General features: G+C 33.0%; 1 protein-coding gene across 1 annotated transcript; it reads right to left on the bottom strand.

Moving 5' to 3' along the window:
* Positions 1 to 6,188: 6,188 nt before the first annotated feature.
* On the bottom strand, positions 6,189 to 17,499 carry LOC105786264 (ubiquitin C-terminal hydrolase 12). The gene is made up of 32 exons (XM_012612627.2): positions 17,288 to 17,499; positions 16,939 to 17,002; positions 16,607 to 16,754; positions 16,345 to 16,502; positions 14,763 to 15,028; positions 14,453 to 14,671; positions 14,259 to 14,367; positions 14,049 to 14,164; positions 13,648 to 13,746; positions 12,902 to 13,011; positions 12,670 to 12,744; positions 12,089 to 12,167; positions 11,848 to 11,994; positions 11,654 to 11,734; positions 11,449 to 11,568; positions 10,911 to 11,033; positions 10,447 to 10,524; positions 10,280 to 10,368; positions 10,094 to 10,202; positions 9,934 to 10,002; positions 9,754 to 9,864; positions 9,212 to 9,267; positions 8,939 to 9,116; positions 8,748 to 8,849; positions 8,573 to 8,644; positions 8,184 to 8,249; positions 7,950 to 8,015; positions 7,457 to 7,543; positions 7,212 to 7,328; positions 6,941 to 7,015; positions 6,742 to 6,825; positions 6,189 to 6,631 (listed from the first exon to the last, which is right to left on the bottom strand). The coding sequence occupies exons 1-32, from the start codon at positions 17,315 to 17,317 to the stop codon at positions 6,590 to 6,592; spliced, it is 3,345 nt and encodes a 1,114-aa protein (XP_012468081.1). The 5' UTR covers positions 17,318 to 17,499; the 3' UTR covers positions 6,189 to 6,589.
* Positions 17,500 to 17,871: the final 372 nt, after the last annotated feature.

The raw sequence follows: 17,871 nt of genomic DNA, 5'->3' as shown, positions 1-17,871 counted from the left end.
AATAATGAAATAATACGACCTAATAAATACAAAATTGGGCTCGTATATAATAAAAATTAAGCTTAAAATCGGACCCAATATGACTTAAATTTGAATTAAAAGTCCGGAACTTGTAATTTCTGAATTAACCCCATCCAGAATTTTTGCTCGCGCAATCTTCACTAAAACGGTCATAACTTGAGCTCTCGAATCCAAAATTGAGTGATTCAAAGTGCATTTCGAAGCTAAGAGATATATATTTGAATACTATGAAAACATCTCAACTCAAAAATGCTTGGATCCATCCAAAGAGTTCTCGCAAGTCAACTCATTTTCCAAACTTGAAAATTGGCAGCTTCAGTGAATGGTATTTAATAAATTTCACCCCATTCGTGCATGCATTATTCTCCCTTTCCTAAAAAAGATTCGTCCTCAAATATTGCCTTTGGTTGAATAAGAAAGAATTTTTATTGTAGGTGGAATGGGTTAATTGAGCTCCTATTAAAGGATCAACAAAATCCTAAAAAAATGAAACAAGTCCACTAGACAAATGCAGTTTAAGGTTAGAAAAAACATAATCATTCCTCTCTTTTTCATGGGTATTTTCTTGCTTTTCATTATCTTTCTCATTTAAGAACTTTCCAATTTACGTCATATGTATTTTCACTCACCAAAAGTGGATTATCAAGTAGACTTTATCATTCAATGTCTCTTTTCTCTCAGTCTTTTCACATGATTTTTCCTCACTTCCCATATCCCCCTCATAAGTATTATGAATATTTAATTTAGTATAATACATCTCAGTAGGAGAAAATGACGGTTTCTATCTCATCTAACTCTATAGATTCGAGGAAAAACTTCTCACTATCATCTTTTTTCGGTTCACAAAGTTCGCCATCACAAATCTCTTTTCCAGTAGAGTAAGAAGATTCAACAAAAGTCACAAACTCATACTTACTTTCTTCTCTAGTTGGATATTGAATCGGGCATCGGAAACCCCTATGACCTTTTGAACTACACCAATAAAATTTCACAACAGGTGAGAGAGCAATTGTACTCCACCTTTCGTTTGACCATCTCCTCTTGAATTAACATACTATTTTATACCCAACTTTCTCATCACAACTGTTTTTTTTTTATGTATTAGAATAATGAATAAATAGATAAATAAAGTTAATTTCATATTTCACTATTATGTCTTTTGTGTTTTTCTCTTTCATGTTTTGCATGCATAGCAAAATTGTGACAAGCAAATATTAGTTCATTGGTTGTTTAAGTTCAAATTGATGATAAGTGACACTATAAGAACGTTTACATTGCGAGAAAGATAACTTACTTCAGTAAATAATCTAAATGAGTTTGTAACAGTAAATAATATTTTTGTGTTTTTCTCTTTCATGTTTTGCATGCATAGCAAAATTGTGACAAACAAATATTAGTTCATTGATTGTTTAAGTTCAAATTGATGATAAGTGGCATTATAAGAACGTTTACATTGCCAGAAAGATAACTTACTTCAGTAAATAATCTAAATGAGTTTGTAACAGTAAATAATATAAATGAGTTTGTAATCTTGTAAAAAAATCAAAGTGAGCATTTGATTCAAATACTCAGAAGGATTATCATGTCATCTACAATTCCAATTGGGGAAATGACTAGTCTTGGCTATCTATCACATGCCATATTTTTATTTATTATTTCGTCAATTTATTGAACAAGCTAGTATGTGGTCAAGTGGCAAGGAGCTTGATTAAATTTCTAGAGATTCTAGGTTAAATTCCCATCATTTACATATTTTTATTTAAATTTTTAGCATGTAAAAAGGGATGGTCAACCCCCTTGCCGTCCACCCCATAGTTGCCTTGTGAGGAAGATTCTTTCCTATTTTATTGAGTCAACTTCCCCCAATACCTCCCATTTTCACTCCTTGATCTGCTTTTTGTGTCTATGTTCCCCATATTGCCATTTCCTTCTCCCTTACCATACCATGGTCGACCAATGTACCTAGACACCTTAAAACATCCATTTTTATTTTTATTCACTTTCTCTTATCTTTTTCTTTCTTCTCCTCCTTCCACCACCACTTTTTCTGCATTTTGCCATCATACCACCACCATTGGCCACCTTTTCTTCACCAAATCACCACCACAACACCACTAGAACTTCCCTTCTCTTCCACACCTCCTTCTTTCTCACCACTGTCGCGCCTCTACCGCCGTAAATCACCATTTTCGCCGACTTTTATCTTCTATTCATTTCTTCTGTTAAAATCGAACTTCTAATCCTCCTCTCTTATTTTTCATAGACCATATACGATTCTAATATCTATTTATTTTATTTTTGAATGGCGATTTCATTAGATAATCTTCCATTATAAACGAAATACTGTGGGATCAAAGATTTATCTATTCCTCAGGATTTTTCACAAGTGATCCTTAAACTCTAATGATAATATATTCTTTTTCACTTATTAAAGCCAAATCTAATAATGCTTTTACACACTTGTGAAACGTTCATCTTCGTACGCTCGGATTTGTATCCTTACCTTAAAAAAAAGTACTCTCGTTATTGTGTAAGTATTGAAGATCCTCAAATCACAATTAATTCTTTCACTTTTATTCTCCATTTGGGCGGTTCTAACATTAAGGTTTGTTGTGCATTCTTGAAGTGATATTCGTGAATCCCGGATCCGTACTCTATATTTTGGAAGCGTGTGTTTTGGGCAGCTGATTAAGTAAGTATCTTACTGAATCACTAAAATGAGAGATATTCACCAAAATATCATTATTTTGATACGATACGAAATTTTGTCAAAACTTAAGGATTTAAGGATTGATCTCATCCCTAAGAGTTGGATTCAAAGTCGATATCATCAGATTTTGAGAAATCAGATGTAGGGATTTGTTCATCTTAAAATGTGTGAAATTATTGTTAATTCAATTAATTTTATAATATTAAATATTTAATTAAGAAAAAAAGAAACGTGAAATGTGCGAATACATTATATATTCAAATGGAATGATAAATCTAATAGAAAGGAGGATTTCAAGTAAGTGATTTTGAACTTTCGAATGTGATAATATGAATGTGTTTGTGCGATTTTCTGTTAAATGTGGTGTTATACGATTTCTTGACACTCATGTATTGTGACATATGACGATATTTGATATGCATGAAAAATAAACATGCCACTGTTTCTGTCGATATTCTGATTTGCATGTCAAGCATGCCATTACACTGATTCTGATTCGCATGTTAAGCATGCCATTACATTGATTTTGATCTACATGTTAAGCATGCCATTACACTGATTCTTATTTGCATGTAAAGCATGCTTACTGAAAATTTTGTTCTGTACATGTCATATCATATGCATAGGGTTAAGATATGATTGAAAGGAGGAAGATTCTAGCATTTTAATAACCTACACATTCTAGTGATTTAACCACGTTATCTAGCATCTCAACTGCAATATAGTAGCTTGACCACATATACCTGATCTGGCAGTTTAACTGCGTTTTGATAAGCCATCTTTGACAGGCAACCCTGGGTGGCGAGTCATGGTTCCCGAGCAACCCGGGATGACTTAATTGGTGTGTTTTTGGATAGATGAGTTTTGAGAAACTCATTATGGAGTGTAGCGAAGATGGGTAGGAAATGTTTCCTGAAAATCTGCATTGTTTTTTGAAAATGTTTGCATTGACATCATTGATATGAATACTGATAAAAGTGACTCTAAGATTATATGATTCTGTATATGTGATTTGTTATTCTGTTGAGATTCTGTCTTAATTCATGTTATTATGAAAATTGACCCACACTGGGCTTTAAAAGCCCACCCTTTTTAGTTCTTATTTTTCAGATAATAATAGAGGTTAAGACATCAACTCAACTTACGGAGGTGCACTCGGATATTTTCGAATAAATTCCCCAACAAATGTTGGACCTCAGTAACATCTATAATCAATACCGTACAAGCGCACACAAGACCCTATTGGCATGCCAATTGTATCTTAACATTTACTAAGTTCACACGGGGATCTTTTACATACATAAACATCTCTTTTCAACTTAGTCCAATTTTAGCCTTTAGAACCAATTCACAATAAATTAATCCACAATCAAACACATACACAAATCAAATACATAACAACTTCAATAAATAAATACCATATAAACTTACCTGATCAAAACACCAAACAAATTAAATCTTCAGGGACTAATCGATAATTTTAGCTTTTTCTTAATTACCTTCGGTTTGATCCAATTATTGATCTATACAATTATTCCATTCAGTCCATCAATACCAAACATTTATACATTATGCCATGACATGAATGAACCTATATAATCTCATTTTTTATACCCTTAAAGTTTTACATGTTATTCAATTCAGTTCCTGAATTTGAAAAAACCATATTTTTCAATTTTGAGCCTCGATTTAAAAATCGACTTTAGTTACATACATTAGGGACCCTCTACTTCCTATTTATACCGAATTTTCATAACGATTCCACATTTTATCCACTCTAGTCCCTATGTACAAAACTAACAATTAAACTTTACAATCCAGTCCTTTTCCATGATCTAAACTTAAACTATATCACTTTAACATCAATTTCTTTAAGAAATCAACAATAGAAACTTTTAAAAATTTTAACAGTTTTGCAAATTGGTACATGGGCTAGCTAAATCAAGCTCTCATGACTTCAAAAGCATAAAAATTACAAGAAAATAACTTAATTGAACACCTAATATTGGCTGAAAGTTTGAAGCTTCAAAAGGGTTTTTTTTTTTCTGTCAAATTTGGTAAGAGGAAGAAGTGTGAAAAGAAGATATCTTCATGTCAACTAAAAACCTATAGCGATAAAACTTTTACAATTTAGTCCCTATGCCTAAATTAACTATTAATTCAACAAAATCATCGAACCAAACTTTAATATACTTTCATCCCAACTCCTTAAATATTCATATTTAATATTTATGGGCCCAATATACGGAGATGAGGTTCCAAAACCGCTTTTTTTGGCACCATTGAAAATCAGGCTGTTACATGACTACAGTCAAGACAAATGGTTCTAAAGTACCAATTTTTTTATCAAAATAATACAAAAAAGTTTAATGTTGTAGATTAATTACAAAATTGGGGTATTTTTTACAGTAAAATTGGATGCCGCCAATGTGACAGGCGACACTAGCTATAAAAATAATATTTTAATAAAATAAAATGAATAATAATATTTTAATGTAAAGAGGGGTGAAGCCAAATTGTTAGGGAACCCTTTTTTCCCTCACTTTTATTTTTTATTTTTTAATTTAGGGTTGTTCAATTTTGAATTCCATCTCTGTTTTATGGAAATTAGAAGCTAGTCATTTTATTATCATTTATCATAATTTGATCTTTGTATGTTTTTGAATTTAAGTTAGTCAAATTATTTAATACTATTAAACTTAATCATTAAATTACTTACTTCAATATCAGCTATTTATCAAATTCATATGCAAAGGATTAATAAAATCATCAATTCAATAATTTATATATGAAAAATTAGAAAATTTTGATAATTTTATGTTTTTATGTTTTCTATAATCATACAATCTCTTGTATTTGCTAAGTTTGTTTTAAAGGTTTAATTATGAATTTTATCTCTTTACTATATAAAAATTGAGAAATTAGTCCCTTTAACTTGTTAAAATTTAATCCTTGCACGTTACTAAAATTAATCCAATTGTCGATAAAAACATATAAACTTGAATAATTGATTCTTTTCTAATTTACCACATATAAATTGTTGAATTGATGATTTTATTAATTATAATAACAAAATACTAACTTCTAATAGGCATGAAATTCAGAATTATACCACATCCACCCCAAATTTAAAAAATATATATATTACTTTTACATTAAATATTATTTTTTAATTTTTTTTAAAACATTATTTTTTATAACTACCAGATTTCTCTTCTTTTTTTTTTACCTCATGTAAAGACAAACAGTTGTACCTACGTATCCGCATCATTTAATCAAATCATATCGATTTCTCCTTTTCTTTTTTCTTTGGGGGTGGGGGAAGCCGTGGAGATAACATGCTTACTGAAGCTTTGAGAATTTATTAAGCCTAGCTTTAAAGAGAAGAAAATCAAAATTATGACAAATATAAAAACCTCAGAAAGAGAAGATACTGCAGAAGCAGTTAACTCATATGTGCAACCAACTATACCCGATATATATCAGGTCCAAAATCTTCATATGTGCTGAAATTACACGAGCTGTGTACAAAAAGAAAGACAGCAGCAACCTCTCAGGTCGAGGATGGGCGTTCAGGTGCCTTCCTAAAAATGAGAAACGTAGAAAAGCAATATAGCACAAGACGGCGCATATATCAATAGTGGGAAAACACTACATCAAAGAAAATCTTCCCTCCCCCATCCACATGAAAACTATATATATATATCCTATAAAACTAACAATCAAGTCCTACACAAATTCTCTCTCCAAGCAAGCTTCAACTGTTTCCTCCAATGTATTTTTCTCCATGTATCTACAATGCCATCACTTGAAGGATCTCCACATCGACTGATTTGCTAATGTATAACTAGCTTTCTACTAGTTGTATATTTTAACTGGTTTCTCAAATGTGTTACGGTTCTGCAATAGTTGTATGCAAATTACAATTAGACATACAATACGGAGAATATATGTAATAAAGTACAATACACATAACTCGTAGGGAACTAGAGTCAACAATATTGTAGTACCTGATTAACATAAGTCCTTCTAGGAGAGGTATCAGAATGCTCTAACCCAAGGTATTGCTCCCAAGCCCCATAAACATCTCTTCTCTGAAGTGTATGCACAAATAAATTAAAACACCAGTTTCCAAAAACAAAAAGAAATTCTATAAATATAGGTGATCAACTGTGAAGACAGAAACACAGTGAAGAAACCAAGATATACCTGAAAACGTTTGAACACAATGTCAGAGTCTTGTAGGTACTCTGGTTGACCCAATGACATAAATGCAAACTTCCACTGAACAAAGAGATAGGAAAAACAACAGGAGAGGGGAGTCAAAACCTGATTTCAGGGTCCCATATATACATAATGGCTTGTAAGGGCATGAAAGGCATTGTGAAAATGAGAATAAAAATGGTAAATTTGTAGGTTCACTGGGGGGAAAGTGAAATGAAAGAAGGGAATGGCAAAGATAAGAAAAGTATGAAAACACCTTGGAGAACTCTTCATCAGAAACTTGCAATTTCTTTTGTATCCGCAATTTAACTTCAGCCAGAGTTTCACCTTCATGAATGACCAAGAAAAAGGGCTCACCAAAATTTTGCACTTGCTGTTAAAAGAAAAAAGAACATAAATTCTTAGAACATGCAAATAATGTAGAATAGCTGGACATTCCAGCAAATATCTCAAAAGTCAAAACAGATCATGAATACTAATCAATTCATCCATGTTGTATACCATCTGGTTCTGGGCAGTCTCTTTACTGAAGTGGTAGACATGAATCAATCGATTATTGAGACCAAGATTCTTTTCTTCTTCTGGGACCTGGGATTTTACATAAATGAAGAAGTTAGATCTGTTAATAGATTGTGCAGACATCGCCGAAGAAATTACCAGAGATGCTTATTCTATCGTGAACAAACTCGTAAGAAATTTTGCTTAGCACCAAAACTACATGAAAATACTCTAAAAATAATATAACCCAAATGTAAACATGAAAAGAAGTTATAATGACAAGATACAGATTTTTAGAATACCCTACTCGCTATATAATATACCAGCTTTTGTAACCAGAACTTGTTCCAATATGAATGTTACTTTTCTTAAGGTACAAACAATAGAATGTTACTTATACTTTCGATGAACCACCAGAACAGCTATACCCACATAATTTTAATAAAGAACAGTCCTCATCTATTTACTTCAACAGGATGGAAAAGGGAAAACTTGCCTCTTCTGCACGCAATGTCCAATACTGATCATTTATGTTCTCAATCTTTTCACTGGGTGGAAATATCTGGAGAAAAGAAAAAACACGAGATGAAACAATGAGTCACATAAGAAACACACATACTTATCTGCGATCCCATTAGGATGCTTCAAATTCAACTGTCTAGAATAACTCTAGATTAAATTCATATACAATCTAAATTGCAACTAGCAATCAGATTTCAACCATTTCTACCTTGTAGATCTTGTGATAGAAGACTTCAAGCAATCTAAGCTCTGCATTAGGATGTGACAACTCCACCTGTTTCATAGTGCAAGAATAGAAAAGCAAAGCTGTAGTCAGTATGAACTTCAAGTTGCATGGGAAGTCTATAAAGATAATACACCTCAAATGGGAGATTATGCATTAACATATGATAGAATCTTCCATATGATATGAAAACATGCAAAGATTCTGGCCGGTTCTCATATTCAAACAATAGCTACTTTTCCTCTAATAAAAGGAGACTAGAAAATGATTTTCATTGCAAAAACAGAGCTAGAGGAGCCCATCATCTTTAATAACACTATCCATCTTTAGGCTTCAAGCATTTAGAATATAGAACAATAGTATCCAAAACATACCTTAGTCTTAAGTTCATCAATCACATCTCCAATAGTGCTCTGTTTGGGCAATCTAATATTATGAATTACCACCTAAAAATCATGATAAATATTGTTACACAAAAGGCCCATAAACAATGTAAGATCATAGAAGAAAGAGGTAACCGGGAAGAGTAGATACAAATTCTGTACTTACTTCATCCTTAGTAGCATGATGGAAAGCAACTTTCAGGTTTTTCAGACCTTGCAATTCTGGCAAAGGGATATCCAGAACTTCATAATACAAAATGTCAGAAGTCTGTAAATTAAGAAACACAAGTGATCAGTCAATATAAATTTTGCATAGAAGGAAGAGACATAGCAAGGATGTCAAAACCCATGTGCTACCTGATTATAGTGGACCAACATTTCTGACAGAGTCTCTACTCCTCGGTATTTAATAGGTTGAGGCTTAGGTTGTTGAGAGTAGCAGTTGTGAGATGTGAGCCTGATTTTGGATGGATCATCCAAGCCAATTTTGTGAGCCACTCTTTCCACAACATCATCATAAGTATGTATCTTTGACCTTGAATGTTAAAGAAGAAACCAAGTATAAGTATCTGACATCTACGTAATAATTCTTGTACTTTCTGAACAGTAATTTGCATTAGAAGTACTTACAACTCTAGACAGAAATCATCTTCCTTTGGTCTCTCCAGAGAACGAAAATGAACAATCTAAGTAGGCATCAAATCACAAAAACTTAATTGAGTTGCAAGAATCCAAACACAAATTGAAGAATAAAAATTGTTACGGGCAATTCACAGAAACAATCTAAAACCTTTTGCCTATAGAAGCTATGTTGTTAGGTTCAATGCAGTTTCTTCAAAAAATTAAATAGAAACAGCCATCAATATGGTATTCCTTTTTTTCCTTTTATGATCAACAGTTAATTAACATCCTGAAAGAATGAAGGTCCCATGTCAATGAAGAGAATATTACAGGAACTGAGTATAAAATATAGGCATCTCCTCTCCTCTCTGGTACCATATCTTGTACATATTGTTTTATAAAACTGGGTGCAAATGGTGGACCTCCAATGCCTCACAGGAAGGACACAGGGTATAATATAAACATTTATCAGCCTCCCAGAACAAATCAGTAAACATAAACCTGAGAAATACCAATAAAATATTCAGCAAGTCTCCACATACTAATAGTACCTGACGATTGTGCACATACTCCAGAAATGAAGGCACATCTGGATATTGGCATGCTTCTTCACTTGCAATTGGAAGAGGCTTCTGAAAGCATATAATATCCCCATCTTCAATCTGCAAGCAAAGATGGTATCACTGGCAATTTCCATTGAAAAAAGATATATGTCCCAAAGCAAAATATACCTGACTTAACCGGAATGAACATCTTTTATCAAGATGCTCACACATCACACAAGGCTCAAACTTTATTTCCTAAAAGTTACGAAAATCAAGTAAGATAATTTGATCAAGAAATTTTAGTTAAGCGTCAATGCATTGCAGACATATTTAAGGAGTAACAAACCTCATAAAGTTCAATTTCTTCATCAGGAGCAAAGCCAGCCATTTGATTTAGCTTGGCTATATATTCTATTGGCTTACCAGAAAGTTTTACCAAGAGCCTACCAACATAACTGCAATGGAACAAAGTGCAATGTCAGAAAGTATGAGAAACATGAAATACAGAAGATAAATAGGAAAGTGTAAATACCGTAATTCTCCTTTCTCAGGGTCATAAAGCTTGAAGAAAAGCATAATATCTTCCCTTGTTTTGTCAGGTGGAGGAATAGGCCGTAAATCCTGAAGTTACCCACAAAATGAGACAAAAACAAGGTACCATCTGAATACTTAAAACAATGATCAACAAAACAACATTACCGGTCCACACCCAACTTCCAAGAACAGTTTTAGTTCTGCATTATGAGCCTTATTTGACATATCCCTCAACTGTCCAACCTAAAACAACCAAATAGAAGCCGCTTAAATAATAGGTATAATAATCCAAAAACTAAGACAAACAGTGCTCCTCATCAACTACTGCATCCCATAAAATTGGTTCACCTTTGTTTAAATGAAAGCATCTTGGAAAAATTCAATTCATAAACTTCTCCAAAGAATAAAAAATTGCTAAAAGAACCATTTAAATTAACATAATTCTATAAATTTAGCCAAAGCTTTTGAATCAACATCTATTATTCCCACTCCCATGTAAATCACCAGCACTGGTCCCCTTCTATTAGATATCTCAGAATTGAGAAGCAAAGTTAAGGAAATATAAACTATACATAACAATGAGAAAGAATAGATGCAAAACAGGAAGACAAGAAAGTATAACTACTTACAGGCTGAGCCTCCTCCTGAGGGGTTAAAGGTCGATTCGGACGATATGTATGGTTCTGCCTCTTCGCCCAAATCCAGTAACGTTGATATTGCACTGGTATGCCAAACTCTTTTGCAAGTTCCTCCTGGAAACCAGCCGAATTAAACATTTAAAGGAAAATGATAACATCACTAAACCCAAAACAACAAATTCCAAAGACAGAAAGTCGTTTGCTCATTAGGACAGTAGGAAAAAGTAAGAAGGATGCTAAGACATACTTATAGCACATAATATATAAATTTATGGAATGCCAACACAAATGCCATCTGCTCATCCACATGACAAATATTGAAACACCAAGCTCCCCAAAAATTACCCTCTAGCACCACTATCCCCAGAAGATCTATCAAAATAACTCAAGTCCATATTCTCAGATTTCAATAAACATTTCAGAAACATGCTGTTGGACAAAGAATAAATAGCAATGTCATCACTCAACAACCACAATAATCAGATGAGATATTTTGTTTCAATTGCATATTATAAGTTATAAGTGGTACCTTAAAATCATTGAAAGGTGTCTGCTTCTGAATACGGAAACTCCTAACTTTGTCATGATCCACAAGATCAAAATATATGTCCTTTCCAATCTGTTCTAGAAGATCTTCATCTCTTGCAACCTAAATGCATTAATGGTATTCACTAATGCGAAGATGAAAAGTAAAAATAGCTAAAAATTCCAAAACCTTAATTGTAATATATAACCTTTATAATAGTATAAAGGTGAGCCTGTGCTTTATATCTCCTTTTGTCGTCCTCCTCTTCCTGTTCTTTCTTTAACCTTATCTGAGAAATTAGAAATTAAATCATTACTCCAGATCTACAACATCTATGTTAATAGAAGCATAAAGCCAAAAGTTAGAGCTTTCACATCAGTTGCAAGTAAATGGAGATATTACCTTCAAATGTTCAGCAATATCCTTCTCATCAACATTGCAAATTATTTTGTCCTTATCACTTTCACGTATATAAACAAGCATGTATGCATTTGAGTATTTTGTAAATTTGAAAGGTGTGTTATTGAAGCCAGGATTTGTCTGTGGCAACTGTTGAATCAACAGACAAAGGCAAAAAATCAAATAAATTGACATACTATACACAAATAGACAGGGTTTTTAAAGTGGAATATAGAAACATTACCTCTTCCTCGCCACCATACTGCTCTTCCAATGCCCTCTTCATATCTTCTTTTGTTACCCGTTCGTCATCGAATTTATACCTGACAAAACAGAGATATCTATTAAAGGGTTCCCCCATCTTAAAGTAAAAAATTAATTAAAACCAATATTAAATGGAAAAGTACTCGAAAGGCCAAAATATATTTGGATGTGATGACATATAATACACTGAGATCAACGATGAAAACCAAAACTAAACTCCAAACAAAGCAATGCTAGAAGACAATACTAATTTGAACAACTGAGAAATGCCTGAGCTAAACACAAGCCATTCATATATTAAGTGCAAGTCTCAAAACAACACCAAGTTCTGGAATAACTATAGAGTATGATAATGTTATTATTTCAATGTAGAAAAAGGAGCATTGAAATTTCATGCTAAACAGTATCATTAAATACTAAAACTAATCACAGAGAACATATTTTAAGCCAATCACACCATTCTCTAAGAATCTTTTTTCAGTTCAAGAAAAATAGGAACACATAGAAGCACGTGAGATTGTGATCATATTAGTCAACTATCAATGCAAAAATGCTGCTCACCATTGGTCAGAAAGGGTCGGCCTGATAAAAGCATAATAATGTCCACCATGTACTCCTCCACTATGAACTAAGACACTGTAAAACAAAACAGTACATTGAAAAAATTTCCGGGCAAGCAAGGTAGTAAAGCAGGGAAACAACTTGTACAAAGTATTACCAACTTGCCTCAGTTAGAAACAGATTAGAAGTATTAGTGGTGTGAATTATATAAAAAATCCCTAGACAATAATACCTGTGGAGAGTGTAAAGGTTGCGAACACTCGTATCAGCATCAGGCGATAGATACTTCCGATCTTCTCTATCAAGGTCAAGCTGAAGAGGAAATTCATAGCGGTCGTTTATCTAGAAAATGGCAGCAACTGTTAATCCAAATAGCCCATGCTATCATGCATGGTATCTAAATTCACATGAAAAACACAACGCCCACTTAAAGAAACAGTTCCATTCCCACAGTTAAAAGGACATGATCACTGGGAACCAGTTTCCAAACAGTGATTGGCAAAATTTTAAACAAGATCAGACAGTAGTAGTAATTCCAGTAATGAAAAGCAAAACATACTAAGTAAAGATAAAGCAACAACATAAAAGTTTTAAGAAAATATATCTATTTATATACTTTCACTCATTAATAGGAGCAATATGATCGCGGCATGTTATGATTTCAAATATAAAGAAGATTTTATCAATGTTTTCCAAAATACCTCACAACATGATTGATCAATATTGAAGAAAGGGGATCTGAAGACTTGACAGGGGGAAAAAAAAAAAAAAGTTCTATTAAACATAGAGATTAGAATTTGAGTATATAGATTGGATTTGGTGCAGCAGGGCAAGGAATCAGTAGAATTATTTTTCTAGCATATCACATTACATAGACCAAAGCCTTGAAATATTTTATAAATAAATACTAAAATATGAGTAACAAAAGCACCCCAACTATCTAACATCTTCAGAAGTAAACTGATTTCCAACACTGACCTTTACCATTGTATCCCGCATAAAATCATACTCAAAACGCTTTAGCTGAAGCTGAAGAACAGGGGGAAATTCAATAAATAAGACACCTTTCTTCGCATCCTGAAATGAGCAACAGATTTTGGCACACAATTACAACATGTCATTTGAACTTGAATTAATCTGATTACCCAAGTTTGTGCCAGTAGAATATGGCCTGGCTTAAAGTGACTTGATGAGTTAAACCTTCAATCCCTATTTCAAAGTTCAAACCCCCAGGAAAGAAATTTCATCACAGATAAAGTTCAACCATAAACAAATTGTCAAGCCTTTCTTTATGCAATATTCTGACAATAAATGGGTCATTTATAAAAAAATTTCTAGCCCAGTTCTCACCACCCCAAGTGGAAAAAAATGTAACTGACCTGTAAGCCATGTTCTTCAGCATGATATTTATTGTCACCCTCAAGGCGCTCAACTTCCACATACTTATCAAAAGAAGCATAAACATCCCGACATCCTTTGACATCAAGCTGAAGGTCTGGAACAAATATACACACTCACTATTTGCTTTTATGGGATACATTCAGTATTCCAAATTAATGTTGTTAGAAACATCAGTAACAAATAAATACCATAAAATGATTCCTTTCTTGTAGACTTGTAATCCACGTTGATGCATTCAATATAATTCATATGGTGACCCTCAAACAACTTCTGTATTGTCCCCTCTACAACAGTTCCCTGAAAAAATAAAAGGGGAACAATCAATAACATGATTTGATATGCATATAACGGGGAATATTAAAAAAAAGTTCAAAGTGAGTACCTTCATTTTATCTTCAAGCTTTTCACACAAGACTCTGTTGAGTTCTTGTACATCATGTTGCATGAAGGAATCATATGTATCCCATCCAAAAGATTTGGTCAACTCCTTTGTTGCAACACTAGTGTCATTATATTGAAGCTTGTAAAATAAACTCTGCAGAGCCAAAGGAATACTTCCTATAGGCATGTCATTTTCAGTTGTTGGCATGTGGTACACAGCCTGAATTAAAACATTGAAATTACATGTTTCACTCCAATTAAAGTAAGAGCACAAGAACAATCCAATTTGAATGGAAAAACAAGAGACACACCTTTCTGAAGTATGGTATATGGTATAGGGTCTGCAGAAGCGAATTCATGTAACAAGTTGCTCCTTGGTTCTTAAGTCCAACAAAACCAGTCTCTTTCTTTGAGTCATATGACCAATAATCCAATATCTTACGGACAACAACCTCAGCTTCAACAACAACAGTATCATTCACAATATACCCTTTACTAGGGTCATAAAGATCACTGAGAGGCATAAATGGTGTGAAACCCCAATCACTCTCTCTTGCATTGAACTGGTGTTGAGTGTCTGCAAATGAAAGTCAAAAGCAAGACACTAGATAAGTTTGGATGAACTTTACTATTGAATTAGCAATGACAAGAGGAATCTTCAATATCACAGAGGTTTCTTCCTTCCAGCAATATATCAACTATATACACTAAACACCCAACTGCTTGCAATAAACATAACAAAAATGATCTGACTAAGAAAGGGCATCATCTAATCACCCTATCGTGAACAAAAAAATCAATTTCAGATAACACTGGAAATTAATCCTTTCATACTGATTCTGCTCATCAAATTTATCCATGGACATATTTCTTTTTCAATTCTGCAATATTACTTGATCTCAATAAAATAGGAATGACAAAAATCTGTTGGCCGTTCAAGAAACAAATGGGGCATAAGACGAATCATGTCAACATTTAATAAAGCATAATGATGTGGATCATGTTGATCTAAAATAAAACAAAAAAGAAGTGGATCATGTCAACCTAAAATAAACCAAAAAAGATGTGGCCAAAACCAGAACATGAGCAAAAACATGCAAAACATATACTAGAATTGTCACTAAAAACTCAACTCCCAATTAAATCAACTTGAAAATAGAATGCATAAAAATATAGAACAAGGAAATATTACAAAAAATATCCTGTTCACTCTATTTGGACCAGAATGCTTGTGGGAGAAATTAATATTGAAAAAGGGTATAAATAAATAAAGTTATATCCTGTTCAGTAACTAACTAGCTGTCTGAAAATCTAAAATGAATTCAATATAAGGTTGTAATATATAGACAGAATATCAAAAATAATATATTGAGAAGAAAATGTTTTGAGAACCACTAAAATAGTCATTATCATCAAAAAGAATATCCTAACATCCAGAGCACTAAATCAGTTTTGATTACCACAAACTTCTAGTTTAGATCAAAACCTCCCTAATTTTGAAATTTTATATATGTTACAACAGATTCTCATAAACATTATATTTCCTTTCAAACCAAGTCTTCCCAAAATCCAAGTGCAATAAATAATTGGTTGAACCAAATCATGAATCTCCTATTTTTCATTCCTTAGCCCAGCTACAAAAAAGCATGGTTGTAACTATGTCCATAATCTGAACCATCACCTACCGTGAAAAAGCTAATGAATGAACACTACATAAGAAACACAATTGAGCATTGACTACCGGCACAAGAAACAATTTCTTTCCAGGCAATGCAAGATTGCATTAAAGTGAAACCTCCATGTATAGGAATGAAAAGTGTAGGAAATGCAATAAAGGCTGCTGTTATAAATTACTTACGAAAAACACCAAACCTAATAACAGTAAGAATATACCCTTTCTTATTGAATACTTGTGATGGACTTGATTAACCACCGCCAAGCTAAACTGAGCATATCTACTCCAACCATATGGCAATGCGGAAGAATCCGCAACATCTAGGTACATTGACAAGTGGTCCACATTGTTTCCCTTTGGAAAAATTAGTATCCGCCTGCAGAGAAGAATCAGCACAACATCCAAAAAATCAATAACATGAGAGATTGCACCCGACCAACCAAACAAATTCCAATAACAACAAAGAAATTCCCACTTTACCATTTATAGCCACCAACAACAAATATATCTGAGTAGTGCTTCTTGGTGTTCAGCCTAGAAAAATTCTCAATTGTCCAAGTGAATTTCATTATTTGAGGTTCCTCCACTTGCTGATTCTCATTTGTATTAGCCGGCTCGACTTGAGAAACTAAAATTAAGCAAAATCATGAAATCAACAAAAAAGAAATAAACTAAAACTAATCAACTTATTATTCCATAATCACACCATAATTACAAACAAAACCGAACTCTGGATCAACTTAAGATTGTCAGAAAAAAAAATTCGAATTACAGTATACTAAAAGAATTCTAGAAGGAATAAAAACACAAACCTTCCATTGGCTGAGGTCCTTCAACAATATCCGTATGCGGCACGAGCATCTCCTCGTCTTCTTGCTGTTACAAAATCCAAATTTCCAAAATATCAAAGCACTGATCAACCTAAACCTAACCCTAACGCTCTCAACTAAAACCCTAATTATTACACTCTGAATACATTAAGAAAAACACTATCAATCCCACGAAATCCACGTCCAAATTAATCACTTATAAATTGAAAAACATAACAGAAAAAGAGAACTTCAGAAAAAAATCCTTTAAGCATTTCCACCAAGACAAAAAAATCAAAGAAAAATATCGAAGTATTTATTCAAAGTGAAGAGAGGGAAGAATGGTACGTACATCTACCGGCGGAGTAGTCATCAAAGTCATGAGTGCGGACGTGGGCCGTCGATCATAAAACGAAGAAATCAGAAAAAAGAAAAAAAAAGAAAAATATGAATTAAAGAGCAAAATCAAATTGAAAAAAAAAGAAAAGGAACTTTTGATGAAAGAAAGAAGGAAGGGAGAAGCAGAGTAAAAGGCAGAGAGAACTGAGGTTTCAGTAAACAAAAATTAAAGGAGTCTTTACAGTTTTACTTCAATGGGAGGGTTAACATTGACATTTCATATTCATAGAAAAAGGTGATTTTGGAAAATGCAAAAATTAAGTGGGGTGCAAGGGATGACAACAAACAAATTGGAAAGAGACACGTGGAAAACTAGTTGGAAGTTGCGCGGATTACTATAATTTCAAGTTATTCTTATTCTTTTTCCACAAGTGAATAAGAAATCAGATTTTTGTTTGATTTTTAGTTTTCTCTCCTTAGAAAATTCAAATTTATCTAAAATATTAAGAATAACGTGAAATTACAGTTATATATAATCCTTTCTCATCGAACATGTATCTAATAATAAAACTCTGTATTATTTAAGTGTTTGTATAA

Source organism: Gossypium raimondii, chromosome 1 (assembly GCF_025698545.1).
Source record: "Gossypium raimondii isolate GPD5lz chromosome 1, ASM2569854v1, whole genome shotgun sequence".
Classification (NCBI taxonomy): domain Eukaryota; kingdom Viridiplantae; phylum Streptophyta; class Magnoliopsida; order Malvales; family Malvaceae; genus Gossypium; species Gossypium raimondii.
The sequence above is the reverse complement of the archived record's forward strand: the minus strand, read 5'-3'. Positions and strand labels throughout refer to the sequence as shown.

Bases quoted from the DNA above. Each gene is read 5' to 3' on its own strand.
- LOC105786264 (XM_012612627.2), bottom strand. From the start codon at position 17,317: ATGACTTTGATGACTACTCCGCCGGTAGAT. The intron at 16,503-16,606 runs GTAAAGTGGGAA...TCTTCTCTGCAG, and splicing joins GTTGTTGGTGGCTATAAATG to GCGGATACTAATTTTTCCAA. The intron at 14,672-14,762 runs GTGTGTCTCTTG...GTTTTAATTCAG, and splicing joins ATATACCATACTTCAGAAAG to GCTGTGTACCACATGCCAAC.